Genomic DNA, 13,642 nt, shown 5'->3' with positions numbered 1-13,642 from the left:
GTAGTTGTATAGTATGTGTATTTATTGTCTGTGTAGTTGTATAGTATGTGTATTTATTGTCTGTGTAGTTGTATAGTATGTGTATTTATTGTCTGTGTAGTTGTATAGTATGTGTATTTATTGTCTGTGTAGTTGTATAGTATGTGTATTTATTGTCTGTGTAGTTGTATAGTATGTGTATTATTGTCTGTGTAGTTGTATAGTATGTGTATTTATTGTCTGTGTCAATAAAGGAATATAATATAATATAATAATAATACTCACTGTGGGTGAGTGGAGCAGCCTTTAGGATGGAGGTCTCTCTGGAACTTAGTTTGACTCTGACGGTGGTCATTAGTTGGGTAACATTAGGCAGTGAGTTAAGAATCCACTTTTAAATGTGAGGAACCTTTCTGGCTCCTTTTCTAACCCATGTTAGATGAAAGGGTAACAATGAAACCCCTTAATAGATAAAAAATCATTAGTGATATTTAGCTGTGTCAAGCTTGCTCTCTGAGTAACTGGACACTTTTATTTGCGTTAAACATTGCTGTAGATAGTATTAATAATATATGTAACTTTCCTCCCTGCGGGCTTCCGTTCGTTCTGTGCTTTTTGGGGACGAGCCAATGTCATATTATCTGTTTATATATCAGCTCCATCGGTTTAGACGAGCGCAGGTTGTCGCCCATCTGAACGACGGGATTATTTTACTATACTATATAAGATTCCTAGAAGAAGACGTCGCTCCGTCCCGTCTCATCTGCTGAGAGCAGTGGAGCCTACGCAGTATGCGCATTCTGCATCCAGTCAGACACAAACACCTGGTTCTAAAGTGAAGTCTAACTTTGACTTTGTGTCAGTGTAAAAGCACCAGTCATGCTCTGAGCTGGTGTCATATGGCATCCCCTTCTCACTGTGTCCTGTGCCTTTGCTACTTTGTCACATCAGGATATTTATTATATTTATTATATCGTCATGCATCCCTTCATCACACGGAATGATGTTTGTTATAATAATAATTAAGCCTTTATTAGTCCCACAACTGCATTTAACCCATCCCGGAGGAGCAGTGGGCTGCAATGAAGCGCCCGGGGAGCAACTTGGGGTTAGGTGTCTTGCTCAAGGACACCTCGGCATGTTGCCGGTAGAGGGGTTTGAACCACCAACCTTGTGGTTACGGGACAAGCGCTCTACCTCATGTGCCACAGCCACAGTGATTGTTCATACAGTTACTTAGTTAACATGCATAATACAGTGTAGTTACATAAGGCAATCAGAATTCCACTGAGTGCACAAAGAGCTTTTAAGGGCACATGAGGTAAATGGTAAATGGACTGTACTTGTATAGCGCTTTTCTAGTCTTCCGACCACTCAAAGCGCTTTTACATTACTAATCATTCACCCATTCACACCCATTCATACACTGATGACAGGAGCTACCATGCAAGGTGCCACCTGCCCATCAGGGTCTCTCTAATCATTCACACCCATTCATACACCGATGGCACAGCCTTCGGGAGCAACTCAGGGTTAAGTGTCTTGCCCAAGGACACATCGACATGGACTGCCGGAGCCAGGGATCGAACCGCCGATCCTCTGATTGGAGGACGACCCTGCTCTCCACTGAGCCACAGCCGCCCAGGTGGCTTCTGATGTTTCATATTCTACCTGTGATGTCTAATGTACTAATCCCTGCACCCCTGTCTGTTCCAGGTGGCCACGTTGCTCTGGTAAACCCCTAGGTAAGATGTCTAATCGGAGCGGGCAAGAGGACCCAGAGCGGTACCTGTTTGTGGACCGGGCCGTGGTTTACAACCCAGCCACGCAGGCCGACTGGACGGCCAAGAAGCTGGTGTGGATACCCTCGGAGCGCCATGGCTTTGAGGCGGCCGGCATCCGGGAGGAGCGCGGCGAGGAGGTGGTGCTGGAGCTGGCTGAGAATGGCAAGAAGGTTGTGATCAACAAGGATGACATCCAGAAGATGAACCCGCCAAAGTTCAGCAAGGTGGAGGACATGGCCGAGCTCACCTGTCTGAACGAGGCGTCGGTGCTGCACAACCTGAAGGACCGCTACTACTCTGGGCTCATCTACGTGAGTGACTTGGACCTAGATCCTTTTCAGACTTACTTTACAAACAGGGGAATGATTAACCATTAAACTCACAGATCCCCTGGTTCTCACAGCTGTAGATTGAATTTCACCCCTAGCTGTTATGATTAAAAAATGATGGGCAGTTTTTCTGCTTGTATGCACACTAGTCTTAACTTTAAGCCGTCTGTCTTTTGCACTCTTGTGTCAAAATTGAGATCTAATATTAGTTTTTCTTTGGGGACAGAGAGGGCATTGAGCTTTTTGCTGTATTAATTCTGACCACACACACACACACACACACACACACACACACACACACACACACACACACACACACACACAGTATGCGTGACAGATCTTGCTTGTCTTTTAACCATTGCCAGACTTTCACAGCCACTGGATCGTCTGTCTCTAGTGCCTCTGGGTTATAGATTGTTACCTCCCCCCATAGCTTCTCTCTCACCTAAGCCAAAGGCAGGCCTCTTCCATAAACACCACTGCTTTCAGTTTGTTTGTCCTGCTCTGTACCCCTACTGGTGGACCTTGTTTGATCACAGAGATGGCTTGACTTCTCTCTCTCTCTCGTTTTCGTGACAGTCCGAAGATTACTATATAATTTTGTTATTAAGCCTCAAAATTTTGTACCCACATTTTAAGATACTGTTTACATGCCGAAGATTTGTCACTGTCTAAAAGTTTCCCATCAGTTTTAACCTTCAGCCAGTAGCTACAACCCAGATCACAATACAGTAAATCAGTGTTTTAAAAGCTCAGTTCTCCCCATTCACATGGCAGTACAAGACCAAAGTTTTAAATGTATTCAGCCCGAAGAGTGGTTTGGTAAAGCTCTGGAATCAGTGGTCATAAATGTAATCCAAAACAAACACGCCTTTACGTTCACCTGTGTCACAATGGACAGTTAAGTGTCTTATTTCTTAATTATATGTTAGACATCTGCATTTATCGGAACGTTTACAACTTTCCGTATTGCTGCATTGCCACTGGCCCCATAATCCAATTTAAGTACAGCTGTAGCTGCTCTGTGATGATCTAGTTGTGATCTTGACCCATTTAGTGACACGTTTTCCAGGAATAGAATGTGGGTTGGTTATCACCTGAGACAGGGACTGCAGAGGGAAATGTTGCACTTATAATTTATCCTCCTCACAAGACATGATGAGACCTCGTCAATGTCTCTCTGATTAAGTCCATCCCATTTTGTGTGTTAATGCATTACGTGTTCTGTATGTGCTTTAAGTCGAAAGGTGAGTGTTTCATCAGTCACATAGTAGAGTACAGACATGAACGCTTCGGCGAAGGTCACAATTTCCCATATGCCTTGAATTGACATGCCAGTCCTCCCAGTTTCCTCCTCTTCATTTTTCTCTCTCATTCCATAGTGTCAAAGTTTCTTCTTTTTTCATGGTTCAGAACTGTCTTCAGAGCTTCTTGATTTACCCCTCGGCTGAGGGAAATTGAAAACATGTGTCCGACGGTGTTGGTTTTGTATCAGGAAGACAATTTCCCTATTCAGCTGGCTCTTGGAAGAAGAAACCCCCTATGTGTTAAACGTTTTCCAGTTTATTTCACTTACCCCCCCCCAGCTCAGACACATCTACTGCAGACTTAATATAATGGCTCCCCCAGGCTGTGTTCTTAGTTGAGGTGGTTGGTAAGACTTCATATCTGAATCATAACGTCATCAGCATCTGTTATGAGTCTCTAGCAACATATATTAAAGTAATTATCAACAAAAATAGCCATATCAGAGTTATATTGGCTACTGTCTGATTATGCTCTCTCTCTCTCTGCTTGTGGTTTTTCTGTGATTTTGCAATCAAACACCTTTACTGGCCAACAACTTAAAACCTTAAGGTCACCACTGCATTTGTAAGCCTCTGATCTATGAGGGATTCATCTTTCCTATAGTGGCTCCTTCTGTGGCTCTCTGCCCATCGGAGGGCCTTCATCCGTGTGATGTTAGTCCGCCTGTTGAGCCAACTCATTTATTGTAGCAGCTTGGTATCTGCGAGGCGGTGAATCACAGGCTAACCGCAATGCTACACGCCAGGCTACGCCAGGCCAGCGGGGCCACAAGCGGGCCTTTGTGTCGGTAGATAAGCCTCAGCTGTCAGAAAGCCTCAGCATTCTTCCATGGCAAAAAAGATCGTCCGTCTGTCTGTCTCCTGCCGGCCGCCCACATCAGCTCTGCTGCTGCTCAGTGTCCGTCCTGTTCTTCACCAGCTCTGCTCTCTTTCCCACACTCCCTCTGCTTCCCTCCTCTTCCCTGCCTCACTGGTCCTGGACAATAATCACATGGACTTTGTGTCTTTGTTTGTTTATTGCATCTCGACCTCATCTTATTTCATACTGCCATACCTTTTTTGGGACATTTTGAATATTTGATGATTATAAGATATAGGCTATCCAACCTTCCATATCATTTCCCTGCTCAAAACGTGTTTTACTATTTTCTACAGTCATTCTTATTCTAACATCCCTGCGGAGAGAGCTTTTACATGTTTGAATTAAAGCCACATGTGGTCTGTCTATCTGCTTGACGTTTGCAGGACTCTGATTAGCCTTTGACATTCTGTTTGCTTTTCATGTCACCATGATTTTGACAAACAAAAGCATGTAAGACTTGAATCTCGAATGCTACTGAGTCATACTGCATTTCAATGAACTGCACTGCAGTATGTGTTTTGTTGGCCACACTACTCTAAAATTCAGTGAGCAAGAATTTTCCACTTATTGGAGCTGGAGAACAGCAGGTGTCCTGCTGCTGTCGATGTGATTTAATACCATGCATTTCAGTGTATTGATCATATTTCAAAAAGCCTAGTCGGAAGTGTTTGCAAGCTTCGTTATGAATCACTAGACTGAACCACAGTCAAGGGAATGGTCAAGGTCTCCTCTCCTCCACACGGATCAATGGCTGCCTGTGAGCCCAGAGAGCCCTCTCAGGCCTCTGCAGCAGAGAAGGGCCTTTCCACGTTGGCACGCTGCCCGACTGATCAGAGATGGCAGATGGGGTCGGCTGTTGTGTCTGCTGTTGCCTGTGTGTTGCTCAGCTGTTACTAGGCCACGGCATCCCCTCCCCTGGATCTGATTTCACAGTGGAAATATCACCTTCTCTTTCCTGGACCGGGCCAGGCACGCCGTTTTGAGTTAGCCGTATGCTCTGCTAGCTGGCAAGAGTGGAAGTAAATGTTCCTCATGCTGCATTGATCCTGCAAGAAATTTGACAATAATTCCTGCGAGGAATGCAAAAGCAGTCCAACAACAAGCATGTGGAAAATATTAAATGATCTATTATGCGGCATTGTTATTTGATTGTTGGAATAATAAGGGACCTCTTTCCTAAGATAAAAGCCACAGTGAAATTCAACCACTGTTGTTATTTTTAGAGATGAGATTATAATTCTCAAGCAATGAAAATAAATGAAACCCTGATGCTCCGTTTCAACTCTGGAGACTACTAAGCGCTCTGTGCAGGTTCATGCATCACCATCATGCATATATAGACATGATGCGGCAAATTACAATGACCCCTAGAACCCTTTAGCTGCTTGGGACAGTCCACATCGGACCTGTAGTCCTGCCATCTCTCTAAAGCCTCCCCTGATGCCCCGGTGCTTAAACATGTCTCAGAACCGAAGAAAACAGAACACACACCTTCTACTTATAGCAGCTCCAGTTTCCAGATAAGGGGGAAATCAATTTTTCATAAGACTTGGAAAAAGAGAGTGGAGAGTTAGAATTTCGGAGAGCCCTCTCTCTCTCTCTCTCTCTCTCTCTCTCTCTCTCTCTCTCTCTCTCTCTCTCTCTCTCTATCTATCTATCTATCTCCGAGCTCTCTCCACCCTTCAGGTTGGAGGCAATTTACAGGCTGAGAACTTGCTTCCCTGTTTGTTGCCCCTCTGCTTCTCTGCTGGATTGGACCTGAGGGAGCTCTCTCAGCTGGATCGTTGCTCCACTCTTCATTTCAGTCTGCCTCGCTCTCCTTTCCCATCTTCTTGTTTTAGCGTTTATTTCTTTCTTCTGTATCAGCGGTACAGAGCATCAGTTGCTCAGTGCTGACTGAGGGCCCTACCTGAGCTGTAATGTAACGGTTACAGTATGCTGTCTGCTCTCTGGGGCCCCTTTGTGAATCTTCGGCTGCTGAGTCACTCATGGCACGGCGCCTCACTCGGCCTTGGATGTATTTTAAATTATTGAGCAGATGTCACAATCTTTGATGCTTTGATAAGAACAAACCACTGCAGGACATCGTTTTTCCAAATATTCCATCTGTTTCTGACTTGACTTTATTATGGTATGATGCCATTTATTGGGAGTAACAGGATAACAGAATAGACAGCTCTTGAAACTTCAAGCACCTTAAAAACGGAGACTCAGTCATTCATCACAGACTGCAGCCCGTAGAGAACATGTGCTTTTTATGAACTCCAAGAGCCATGCTGGCAGTCCAAAGAAGAGACCAATCCTGAACAGATTTTGAACCTCATCACAAAACAGTTTAAAGACAATGCTTACAATTTTCCTTTTCCAAATGGTTTGGCTTTGTAGTGCAAGTGTTCCTTGTAAAATAATGTCACTGTAGAGTGCATGCATGGTCCCAGAAGAAGACAGCACAAACAAACAGGCCTGTCATTCTGACATTGGGGCCAGCCGTGAGCCAGCTGCCTCAAATTTATCTTTACATATCAAATAGATGTTTGCTGCTATATGAATGCTCTGAATTTTAAATTCAGCACCTTAAAAGTTTACTCTTAGTAAGTGGGCACTGAGTAGCAAGTTAGTAAGTAGAAATGGGCATTTGCGCAGGCATCTAGGATTAGCCTAACACGGCGGTGATGAAAGTAAGCAGCTTTTTCTCCGTGCCGTCTATAGAGTAACGTTTAATTAATCGTAAAATGCAAAGCCACTACAGCATCTGCAGAATGAGAGAGAAACACTGCCCCGCCAGGGCCTCTCACTCATTCCTGGCCGCCTTGCTGCCTGGTCCATTCAGCCTGCAGCAACGCCGAGAAACGTTCATACCACACACACTCTCTGGGGGGAAATCTTCTAATTACACAGCCAAATGCAACACCACAAGTCGGAAAGTTTGGCTTGCAACATGAGTCTTCATCATATTCATACACTCTTTGTTCACATTGTGCAGTGCGGTGTTTGATTTGAACACTCAAATAAGGACTCTTATTAGGGCTCTTTTGTTGTTGCACAGGAGACATGAGTCTGCTCAGTGTTTCATTAATAGTCTGACTCTCTAATCAGTCTGGTCTATATCTATCTGCATGCCCGCTGTGATGATGTAAGCTCCTACAAAGTGGGTAATGGTAGGTCTTGATTCACTGATAGAATGCAGACTTGTTGATTTAAACAGCTAGAAACTTGCATGCTCCCTTTTAGTGTTTTCTTTTGATACACACTTCAGATTCTGGCTTTATTTAGCCTGTTTCAAGCAGGGTTTGAGAAATAACCATGGCATGTTGTTCATAAGTTTGTATATTTCTAGAATATATAGATATTCAGATGATGAGCTGCAGCCTCTCTTTGTTCCTTACTGTTTATTAATTCCCCATGTTTGTCTGTTTTGTATGTTTGATTACAGACATACTCCGGCCTATTCTGCGTGGTTATCAACCCCTACAAGAACCTGCCCATCTATTCAGAGAACATCATTGAGATGTACAGAGGGAAGAAGAGGCACGAGATGCCCCCACACATCTATGCCATCTCCGAGTCAGCGTACCGCTGCATGCTTCAAGGTATGACGGACAGTTGTTTTTCTCGGATCGACCCTTTTATCCTGCTTTTATAAAGCTCCATGCCATATTTATTGGTCTTAATTGACAGGTTTATGAAAATCTTGTGTCACAATGATCGGCCATGGTGTTAATTATAGCGTTTCTCAATGCTCATAATGGAATATTCAAATTATTATCTCTCTCCAGGGAGATACAAACATTATTTCGACTCATATTGTTGGGTGCTGTTAAGCTGGAAACTGAGGCGAATTGTTTTTTATGCAAGTGTGTGTTCATTCAGCTGGGAGTTTAGCTCACTTGCATGCAGCATGGGGTTCGGCTGCATAGCCCAGGAGATTAGTGTGTGAAGGAAGTGTGTGAAAGGTCACAAGGTCAGAGAGGAGGTGACATCATTGATTACGTCTGAAAGGTCTGCTTTAATCGAAGGGGGTCAAGTAGAAAACTCACTATCTGGCAGGTTTTCCAGCTGTGTCACCAGTGTCGTTTGGTTGATTGGTAATTGCATGCTATTAAGAGGCAGTTCATCATCATCAACGCTGTAAACGCTGGGCAAAGGGTGTAGGATTGAAGCGTTACTTGTTTTCGATATGTTTGGCAAGTGTTATTCTTATGTAACTCTCTGGCTCTGTTTTCTGTTTCTTTCTCCAAACCATGAACTGATTTCTTTTCTGAACCACTGGAACTCTTTTTCCAAGCACACAAGTTCATGTTCAGACACCAGTTCAATTCATAGTGATGTCGTTATTAAAGAACAGAAGATTTGTGCAGCCGTACATCCAGATTTTGTTTTTGCTCACAAAGAACATTATAATGCAGGTATACTCCTATAGCCAAACTGGTAGAGCCAAACTAAAATACATACTATTTGCTTGTGGATTCCTTATGATCTATTGCGGTGGTCTTAATTAGGTTTCTACAGTTTAAACATATACTGCCCGCTGAGACGACAGCATCTCTCTCTGTTTCAGATAAGAGTAACATGCAGCAAGTGGCGAGGCTGAGCTCTATACTATTTTGATAGCGTGGGTGGTGAGAGGGTTGTCTGTGAGAGCTGATGCCCTGGGACAAAGGGAAGGGAGAGAAGCAAACAGAGAGAGAGAGGAGTGAGACAGATGAGCAGGCGAAGAGAGACGGCAGGTTCAACCATTGTCAGCCTTTAGTTTGTCATTAACTGGACCTGCTGCACAATATATATATATAGAGAGTTGTCCTCATCCTGTACACACACTGCAGTTGTTTCATACTCAAAGCTTTAGCCTGTTTACAGTTTCTATTATAAGCACAAGTCAAGTCATAGACCGAAAGGGAGGGAATAAAGTATATTGTATTAGAGTTATGAAACTTGTTTTGATGGCAATCTGCACCTCATTGTTTGTGCATCATCAAAATTTGAACGTGTTTTAAAAAAGTACAGAATCTCAAAAAACAGGACTGTGACCCACTTTGGGTCTTACTAATTGTCTTTGAGTCTCTGATGTAGAAGAACCGCTGTAATAAGCAGAATCTTTATCCCAGTCTATCAGTGTTTAGACAGCTCTAACCTCTCTGCTGTGTGCCATCACTGTCAGGCTGTGAAACAACAGCTCCAGTTTCTCCCTTTTGTTTCCAAGGGATTTGATTCTTTAAATAGCCTGTTTGCCAATGTTACCGCTGGGGTTTTATTTTTTATTTGTCCCTACATACTCCACACAGCCTTGATGTGACATTGTCCCTGATTGTCTGGTTGACCTCCGCAGCTGCAGCTGTAAAGCTCCGGGGTTTGTGTGTCTGACTGGCGTGCTGGAGGCTCCCTGTCATTATTTGCCCTTCGCCTGTTTTCTGGGCTCTGGTCTCAGCAGGCTGGGTCTCGACACAGCTGAGACCTCGACTGAAGCAGGGCCAAAACGGGGACCACATGTCACATATAGTGCAATGATTTTCAAAGTTTTGTTCTGGATCTCAAAGTGTGTCTCCTGTGAAGATAAAAGCCCCAAAGTTCTTTATTTTTCAAGCATCATATGGTGCTAATGTTGTCCAAACCATATTAAGTCATTAATTTTCTCCTGAATCAATCATTTCCTCCTGTTTGTATCTCTTTTGTTAACTTATATAATAAATAAGGCTTTCAGAATCACACACACACACTCCTACCATCCTACTATCACAATGCGAGATGTTTTCCTGGATATGGGACACCTCTCTTGTGCCACCATTCTTCTCCCTGACCCCCCTCTTCCCCCCCTGTCGGCAATGTTCATTCTTTCGGACCACTGTCCCCTCACAAGGGGGCCGGGGCCGAGCAGCCTGTGGAATGAGGTCATCACTGTCCCAGCTTTCCATCGCACGCTGTGCTAAATTCTACGAGCTGAGTCACCGTCAAGTTGTCACAGTCGTCCGAGCAGCCCATCACCCTGAGCAGGGGGTGCGTCACCATGGATACCTGTGTGTGTCTATCTGTGTGTGCAACCGAAATAACCTCCCCCCTGGGATCTCATATAGAGGTGTCACTTGGTGAGTGACAGTGTTTAAGGAGGCAGCAGAGAGGGGCTTTTGTGTGTGTTATTGACTGAATCATCTTCAGTCTATTTAGTGTGGCTAATGTCCTGTTCAGGGTGAGAAAAGCTGCGTCGTTTAACTCTCCTAAACTTTTGTAAACTATTTCTGATATCCTTATAATTGCTTTCTTTCTTCTCTCAGTGACTAAAGCAGCTTGCCTCTCTCGTTTTCATCCTTTTCTTTGCTTTGCATACTAGTTTGCTCAGTCTTCTCCTTTCTCTTTTTTTTTCTTTCTTTCAACCCAAATGTTTTGGTTCGGAAAACACTGAAGAGGAAAATTCCCCACGTCCTTGAAGGCATTTTGGTCGCCTTTCACTTAACATGAAAAATGCAAACCACAGGCCTGCTGAAAGCTTTGTGGTGTCTCAGTTTGCTTTGTTCCTTCCTTCTCCTCCTTTGATCGGGAAACACAGGAGGACAAGTGTGTGGAATGTCCACCTTCTCATCACTCCTTCATGTCAGGATACAGCCAGGGTTGCCATGGTTAGGCCTCTGTTTACCTGACAACAATGTGTCCCCATTTTCTCTTATTTCACCCCTCAACTAGCCGGACCAAAAGGGTTTTTGCCGGACGGATTACGCAGACTTACACTCAGGTGGCACTGTACAGTAGTGTTACTGTATCTGAGCTTGCTCAAGAAACCACAGGGCCTTAACAGGGCTGGTCATTAGGTGAATGCCACAGATAGCTCTGCACATACCACATACTCTGTAGAGCAGCAGACCTATCTTCAAATGCCTCACACAGGTTCCATGCATGCACGTGTGCGCACTTTTCCAACAGGCAAGACAACATTTGATTGACAGACTTTGGTTTGCAGCTTGGCAAAGAAAGATTAGAAAAGCACATAGTACAGTGGGATTTCTTTAAATAAGATGATCAAGATTTTGGAGCAACACAGATGGCACTGTAGGCACAACATTTAAGAAATTTCACAGTCAGGAGAAGGCAAAGCCGCTCATTTCTCACAGAAGGGTGTGGATAGCAAAGATTTTCTGAAATCGCTGCTTAAGTGCTTCAGGCATGTGGTTGTAAGATGTGTGAGAAGGATGTAAATCCACATTCATGCACAGCTTTCACGTATTTGGTCAAAGAGAAAAAATAGTATTTAAGAAAAACATTTTAAGTATGTGCCAATACACTGGCACCTTTACTGTTACCGATCAACACTGTCATGTCATTGGTTGCTCACTGTATACCTTTCGTTTCATACTATTTATATAGTTATACCTAAACACTTTGTGTTGACGAGTTTATTGGGTGCAAATTGCATTTGCTTGCTTTACTTGCAGGGTAATTCATGGGTCTTCTTGGTGTGGACATCATTAAACGAGACCTGTAGGTGCAGTAAATGATCTGTTATTTGCTTTCTGTGCAATATTCAACAACAGTTGTTTCTGGACCCTTTATTAAATCATATTTTCATTACCTGTGGAGAGACATAGGCAATCCTAAAGTGACGGGAGCTATTTCACTGACCTTATTTTCTGTAGAAGAGCCAAGCATTTTCAGTTAGATTATTGGACCCCTGATAATGCGTGCCATAGAGCAGACCAATGTTCCCACAGCAAAAGAGTATAATGGTTGTAAATTACCAGAATTGTATTAAAACATATCTTCATATAACACAAACGGCCCTGCAGAACGAGTGACATTCTTTATTTTATTTCCAGTAAGAGTCCTGCCTCACAAGAACACATGAACTACAGTCTACCCCTAGATATGAAATATATCTTAACCAGCAGAGCGAGAAGGGGATATAGGAGGAAACACGACAGTTAGAGAAGTGGAAAATGTCTTGGAACACAGAGACGAGAGGGAGGGCCATGCTGGGGGAGACGGGGGAGAGAAGAGGGAATGTTGAAGGCCTTAATATTGAAGGGGATATTGGGGGAAAAGGCTAAGCTTGGATAAGAGAGGGCAGACACAATCAACAGGATCGGTGGTGGAAGAAGCTAGAAGAATAAAAAAGAGAGAGTAGAGAGGATAGAAGGTGAAGATGACTGATATCAGTGAACGATGGAGTCAGGCAGAAGCAAGAGGGGGCAGAACGGACAGAGTTATGGGGGAAACGGAGCAGAGGGTACAGGGGAAACGCAGAGGGGCGGCCAGCATTGTGCCTCACAATGAGGGCTTTGTGCAGTCTGAAGGGGGCTGGGACTAGGGTGCTGTGTGGGTGTGTGGGAGGCCTGGAGCTGAAGAGCTCTTCCTTGGGAAATGAGGCCTCTTGTTGGGGCAGTGAGGGCTGGTGGAGGGCACACCCAGGGCCTGAGTGACAAGACAGGTGTGGAGGGGTTGATGGGAGTCAGGAGAGAGAGAGAGAAATACTGTGTGTGTGTGTCAGGGACTTTTTCCTGGTCTTTCATATCACTGTGTACTAGCTACATGTTCAAGAGATGACTTTCAGACAAATGGGGAAGCCTGTTAAAACACTGCACACACACACACACACACACACACACACACACACACACACACACACACACACACACACACACACACACACACACACACACACACACACACGCACGCGCGTGAGCGCGAGCAGATGCATCTTTAATGGCAAACAGCTGTGGAGTTCATACAGGATAAAATCATATTTCTGTTTGGGGATCATACATCAGGTCTGATATATGGATACGTTCCTCCCCACATGTACCAAGAGGCACTTTTCCAACTCAACCTGGACAGGCCGATGATTGGGATAGCTGTTGTTTGTCAAAGGACATGCATATGTATGTGACTGTTTTATGGAAAGAAACTTGAATCTTGGCTTTCTGAAATCTTTTTTATCCTCAGTTGACACATCTTATTCAGATATTACAGGTTGATGGATTTCAGGGGCTACATCTCTTTAACTTATGTTTTTTGCATCCACTTGTATATAAGCTGATCTATATGTCTTTGTGTGTTTATACATGTGTAGTCAACAGTCTTGGCTGCCATTACACCAGGTCCTGACCCGTAGCGGTACATGTGCGTCTGTCGTATTATTGAAAGAGGTTGCGGTGAGATGATTTAAGGTGGAGCCTCTGTCATGTCATGTATCGCCCAAGTTCTTGGACAGTGTTGTCATGAGAGACGCATAGCATGGATACCAGAAGCCTCAGCACCACAGATAGGGTTACCTGACTGATGCTGTCACGGCCCTCTCACTGACACCCAAAACGTTCCAACCCACTGCAGGGCAGGCAGAGAGGCAGCCAGCTGCACAGCTGTGCGTCGTACTGACTGCCAGCCTGATCTACGCCGTCA

At 44.2% G+C, this 13,642-nt stretch overlaps 1 protein-coding gene across 8 annotated transcripts in view; it reads left to right on the top strand.

Moving 5' to 3' along the window:
* Window positions 1-1,726: 1,726 nt before the first annotated feature.
* The window catches only part of LOC129098661 (myosin-10), a 49,829-nt gene continuing 37,913 nt past the window's right edge, over window positions 1,727-13,642 (top strand). For 7 of the 8 annotated variants that reach the window (XM_054607739.1, XM_054607735.1, XM_054607737.1 and 4 more), the window contains exons 1-2: window positions 1,730-2,074; window positions 7,695-7,851. In XM_054607739.1, coding sequence (XP_054463714.1) covers window positions 1,730-2,074; window positions 7,695-7,851 — 502 coding nt within the window. Of the gene's footprint in view, window positions 2,075-7,694; window positions 7,852-13,642 lie in introns of all 8 variants that reach the window. The other variant, XM_054607740.1, reaches the window with a different exon arrangement.

This window comes from Anoplopoma fimbria, chromosome 11 (assembly GCF_027596085.1).
Source record: "Anoplopoma fimbria isolate UVic2021 breed Golden Eagle Sablefish chromosome 11, Afim_UVic_2022, whole genome shotgun sequence".
Lineage (NCBI taxonomy): Eukaryota > Metazoa > Chordata > Actinopteri > Perciformes > Anoplopomatidae > Anoplopoma > Anoplopoma fimbria.
Note: the sequence above shows the minus strand (reverse complement) of the source record. Positions and strands in the feature narration are given on the sequence as shown.